The 5,073-nt window shown below is 40.0% G+C and overlaps 1 protein-coding gene across 1 annotated transcript; it reads right to left on the bottom strand.

The window, feature by feature from the left end:
- Nucleotides 1-1,899: 1,899 nt before the first annotated feature.
- On the bottom strand, nt 1,900-4,829 carry LOC106561023 (fez family zinc finger protein 1). The gene is made up of 4 exons (XM_014124577.2): nt 3,672-4,829; nt 3,430-3,564; nt 2,945-3,077; nt 1,900-2,617 (listed from the first exon to the last, which is right to left on the bottom strand). The coding sequence occupies exons 1-4, from the start codon at nt 4,452-4,454 to the stop codon at nt 2,364-2,366; spliced, it is 1,305 nt and encodes a 434-aa protein (XP_013980052.1). The 5' UTR covers nt 4,455-4,829; the 3' UTR covers nt 1,900-2,363.
- Between the last annotated feature and the right edge of the window lie 244 nt (nt 4,830-5,073).

Below are 5,073 nucleotides of genomic sequence, written 5' to 3'. Positions count from 1 at the left end.
CAAATGGGTAGAATTTCTGGAAATATCCTTTAAAATTGCTAAAATGTATCTCTGCCCCATGGCAAAATAAAGTAAGTAGAATTGCATGAAATGTGTTATAAAATTGCTACATTTTCTCTCCGTGTGGCAAAATGTGTAGAACTGCAGAAAATGTGCTTTAAACTGCAACATTTTCTCTATGCCCCATGGCGAAATGTGTTTCAGGAAATTAACATTAAATCTTACATGTTTCTCTCAGTCATCAAGAGGGGGGCCATCAACCAAAATCTCGCTTATGGCTCCAAAAGGCTAGAGCTGACCATAGCCGTAACTTATTTTTTTTGTAGTGTTCAAGCAGTGCAGTTGTAATGCCTTCATCTACTAGGAAAGCAGTGATGAACATTACATGCAGCACACCTTTCACAGGCATGTGGGGGGTAGGGTTCTTGAATTCAAACATCCAGTCAAAATGTAGCTGCTGGAATCCAGCGGACCATTGTAGCCATTCTGGCTAACACAAAATTATCCGGACCGCCAAACGAGGTGTGACAACGTAACTTTGGAGGTATGGCCACAGAAGACTACATTTCTCTAGGCCCATCACTCAGCATTTTCCCCAAACAGAGGCGGGATGACCGCTTTATTATTGTTTCAATTAAATATCCCAGCTTTACTATGAATTTTTAAATGATAAACGCATTTATATTTTCATATCAGTGTGCATGATTAATGCAACGTCAATTGCAAAGCGAAAAAGTCTGATTTAAAATTGGCAGGTAAAAATGTATTCTGAACAAAAATGGTAAATGGCAAAAACGTGTATATGCAATGTGTAAAGTGAAATTGAAACTGTATTTTTTTCAGGTCAGACATACTAATCGTGCATGTGTGGTCACTGAACAACCTCAGTTACAATGCAGCATCCTTTGACCTCCTCCACTTCACAGAGACCCATCTGAGCCTGAGGAGTCTGTCTTGTGATGGTGTTGTGATTATTGTTCTCTTTCAAAGTGTGCCTGCGGTGTGGTCAAGTAGCTGCTTGTGTAACAAAGGTGGTTCAGTGACCAAGCACCTGTGATGAGTAACGATGTCTGATGTTGAGTAACTTTGCCTGAGACAAGAAAAATTGCATTGGCTCCCCAAGCTAAATTGCCTAGGCTTTGGGGTAGCATGCTAAATGTTATTTTGGTGTAAAGGAAATCGGGTCTGAACCCTGTTGTTTACACTCAAATCAATGCACAGAGAGTGTGACGTGGCTAGGATGCAGCAATGCATGGTGGAGTCATGTTTATCTCGTGGTTCAGCCTCCAGGAAGCAATTTGCATACACTTTGAAAATGAAAAGAGAAAATTGTACATTGGGCAGTTAGAAAATGAAAACAAGCACTTTCCATTTCACTTTGAACATTACATTTATAATATTCTGTTTACCATTTTCGATGTTCCATTTAGCGTTTTCATTTAGAATTTTCGATTGTCATTTTAACACTGCAATTTCAATGTGACATGAATCATGCACACTGATATGAAAATATAAATGCATTTGTCATTTTGATATTCCAATTTAGCATTTCATTTTTAAAGTGGCACTGATTATCCTCCATACAAGCAAAAAAGAAAACCCAACATTTTTTTTATAGAAAAAAAACCCCAGCAACTGATGATGATGATATAGACTTAATAATCACTACAACAGTCGTAGGCCTATGATGATGATGATGACAATAATAACAGTAAAGTTATATTAGGCTATTATTATTACTACTAATACTACTACTGTTATTATTATCCGAATACTTCCTCTCACCATTATGGAATATTTTGGCCTAGGCTATGTCTATCACTTTCTAAATAATGGAACTCCTTTTTCTTAAACATGTCAGTCAAATAGGATATCGGACACAATATGACATATACAGAGTTTCATTTAATTGTCATTATTTTATTTTCATAACTTAAATTATTGAGTGTGTGTGCACCTGTTTAAAAACGTAGCCTATAGGTCTATGTGTTAAAGACACTCGTTTCCTGCAAAACTTTGCATATACACAAGTGTTGGAAAATCATGTAACTTTATCAAGGGCATCATATAAAATGGGGTAGGCTACCACACTTATCACAGCAAAACATAATTTGTACATAGTCTTCAATTATTCTCTTAAATTATTAGCCTATAAAGTTTCAAATAAATATCGACATTTTACAGTAATCCTGAGATTTAAAACAACAGTATAGTGACATTATAATGTCAAATTCAAGGAAAATATGTACTAATAGAATAGTCCACAACATCTTGGCGCGGTCTAAACTCGCATGCGTAATTCCAGATTTGGGCAAATCAGTGTGCGTAAAGGCGCATGGTTGGCATTTTAGCCTCGGAGCTTTTTAGTCAGTTTCGCCTGTGGCGAGAGTGGCAGGGGATTGGGATCCAGAGAGATCGTGTAGTTTTCGCATGTGCTTTTTCAGGTCAAAGTTCCGGCAGAATCCCTTGCCGCAAGTCGGGCACGTGAAGGGCTTCTTGTCATTGTGCGTGTGCATGTGGAACGTCAGGTTGTACACTTGGTGGAAGGCCTTGTTACAGATGTTGCATTTGAACTGTTTCTCCCCGCTGTGCGTCAATTTGTGGTTCTTGTAATTACCTTGAAGATAAAAAAAAGAAAGTGGATGTCAAAAATATTGTGAAGAGTCAGTGCTACAGTTATCAGTCAATTCCGTTTTAATCCAAATCATAAACTGAGGCATACATTGTACATTTAATCTGAGTTGAAATGAGCAACATAAATTCAGTTCTGAAAGCAATCTAGATTTTCTTCTCAAAGCAGAATAAGTAATAATCTCATATCCAGATATTGCAAATTATTCCATGTATTTAGGCTACTTTATTTGGACAACTCGAGTAATGGTCATAACAAGGTACATTTCCAATCATATAATCCAGAAGACTTAACATTAACATTCTTTATAACCTTTTTGATGAAATCCTTTGCCGCAGAACTCACAGACGAAGGGTTTGTAACCTGCATGGATTCGTGTGTGAGTGTTAAGAGTTGAACTCCGGTTGAACGCTTTTCCACATTGGTTGCATTTATGAGGCTTTTCCTGTGAAGGGCATATGAACAAATGAATGTGATTTTAGAAATGTAATATTATTTGGGTTCCAACTAAAGCTGTAGGCACACAGTACAATTGCTGATATATAGGCATATGATAAACTACACTATAGTTTATAGCCTACTGTTAAACAAGTGAACGTTGAGAATCCTATATTCAACATCAGGCAAAAATATTAATATTTTAGCCTAAAATACAATAATGGCATTGATGCGTTGTTCTATCAAATTTACCGATAATGCAGGCCAAGTTCCATGTTGTGGTTTTCATATAGCCTCGCTTAAACAACATAGAACATAGGAATGGCTTTGGGTATGATTATGATAATTGAATAGAATACCTGAGTATGAATAATTTTGTGGCGACAAAGGGTGCTTGCTTGTCGAAATCCCTTGCCGCATACTTTGCAGACGAATGGTCTCGCTCCAGTGTGCACGGGCATATGGCGCGTTAAATTGTAGTGGGCGTTGAACACCTGTGAATAGAACATGCAGATATTATGATTCTAACGTGAACGATTTTAAATGATCAAGCAGGCCCGCAAGGCAGAGACCACCAAATGTACGAAATAGATGTTCTTACCTTTCCGCAAACCTCGCAGGTGAATACTTTGGGTTTGCCGCTTGGGAAACCACTGTTCAATTTGGAAGAGCCCTTGAATAGTTTGTCCGATATAATCTGTGCGCTCCCTTTCATGTAGTGATGGAGTTGAGTTTGGGAAATGTCTTTAACTCCGGATGCGTATCTGTCTGCACAGTGAGACACTTTATTTTTCTCCGCGAGGAAAGCTCTCTGGCGCGCATGCTGCAGTGGAGTGTTGAGAAAGTAGGAGGCCATGGGGTGGATGTTTACGATGCTGGCTGGGGGTGGGCATGCACTCTGCCCGCAGTTCAGGTAGCACACAGCCCCCATGGCATGAAAAGATGACTGGTTTACCACCCGTGGTCGAAAAAGTTTGTATTGTCCCACCGACGAGCTCAAATCTGGTTGTTCGTTCTTATAGTTCAAACCAATGCTGACCAACTCATTTGAATTATACGAGGAAGCGTCAAATTGACTCGTATCTAATCCATTAATATTTAGTTTATGACCCGGTTCGTATGCCAATGGCACTAATGGTATCATGCAATGCAGTGATGATGAAGTCATGTTGAGCGCCTGTTTCGGGTCCGCTTTGCCCACCGGATTGTGATGGAACAGGTTGGGGAAAGGTATCGACTTGGGCTCGGGCGTCCTGGCCATAATCCGTTCGATCGAAAAAGCGAGAGGCTTGGTGGAGGTGATCATGTTTCCGCCCGCAGTCAAGTTTCCAGAAGCCGAGGGGGTGCCGAAAATTCCCGCTGAGTGATAGAGCGCACTGTCCATAACTTTCAAAACAACACCTTTGGAAAGCAGGCGTTGGTGGTCCTTTTGTAGATACCTTTGATTCCTTCTCACTGCCCCGACAGAAAGGACATCATTCGGCACACTCTGAGTCGACGCGAGCCCCCTCACTGTTCTCGCTTGCGTTGATTCCGGAAAATCAGCACTTATGTCTAGCACGACTGCTCAATAAGGAGTGTTGAGTCAATAACGCAGCCAAGACCTCACCAATAGTCACCGCCCAAGAAGAAAAAGTAAAGTAGATAATTGCTCAATTCTCTTACATCAATTCTCCACTTGTGGCCCATCTACTAGGCTACTGCTACGAGAACGTTTGTCTTACCCGCGACGCAAAGGAGCTGTTCTTTGGTGGCCGGAGTCTTGTGCAACTGTAAAGCGTTTGGCAAATCTGAGTTCCCCTTGTGGTTTCGTGTGACATCATTTTAAATCGCACAAGACAGGCGCTCTGTGGGGTCAGAGGTGTCGATATTTGACATATCCGAATTTGATATCTTAATTGGTGCATGATATTTTAAGCATGCAACAATCTAAAATAATATAGGCATTGGTTTTACGAATGTGTATTATGCTCATATTAAAGATGAACTGTTATTTATAAAAA

This window comes from Salmo salar, chromosome ssa10 (genome assembly GCF_905237065.1).
Source record: "Salmo salar chromosome ssa10, Ssal_v3.1, whole genome shotgun sequence".
NCBI classification, from domain to species: domain Eukaryota; kingdom Metazoa; phylum Chordata; class Actinopteri; order Salmoniformes; family Salmonidae; genus Salmo; species Salmo salar.
This window is presented reverse-complemented; position numbering and strand designations above follow the sequence as displayed.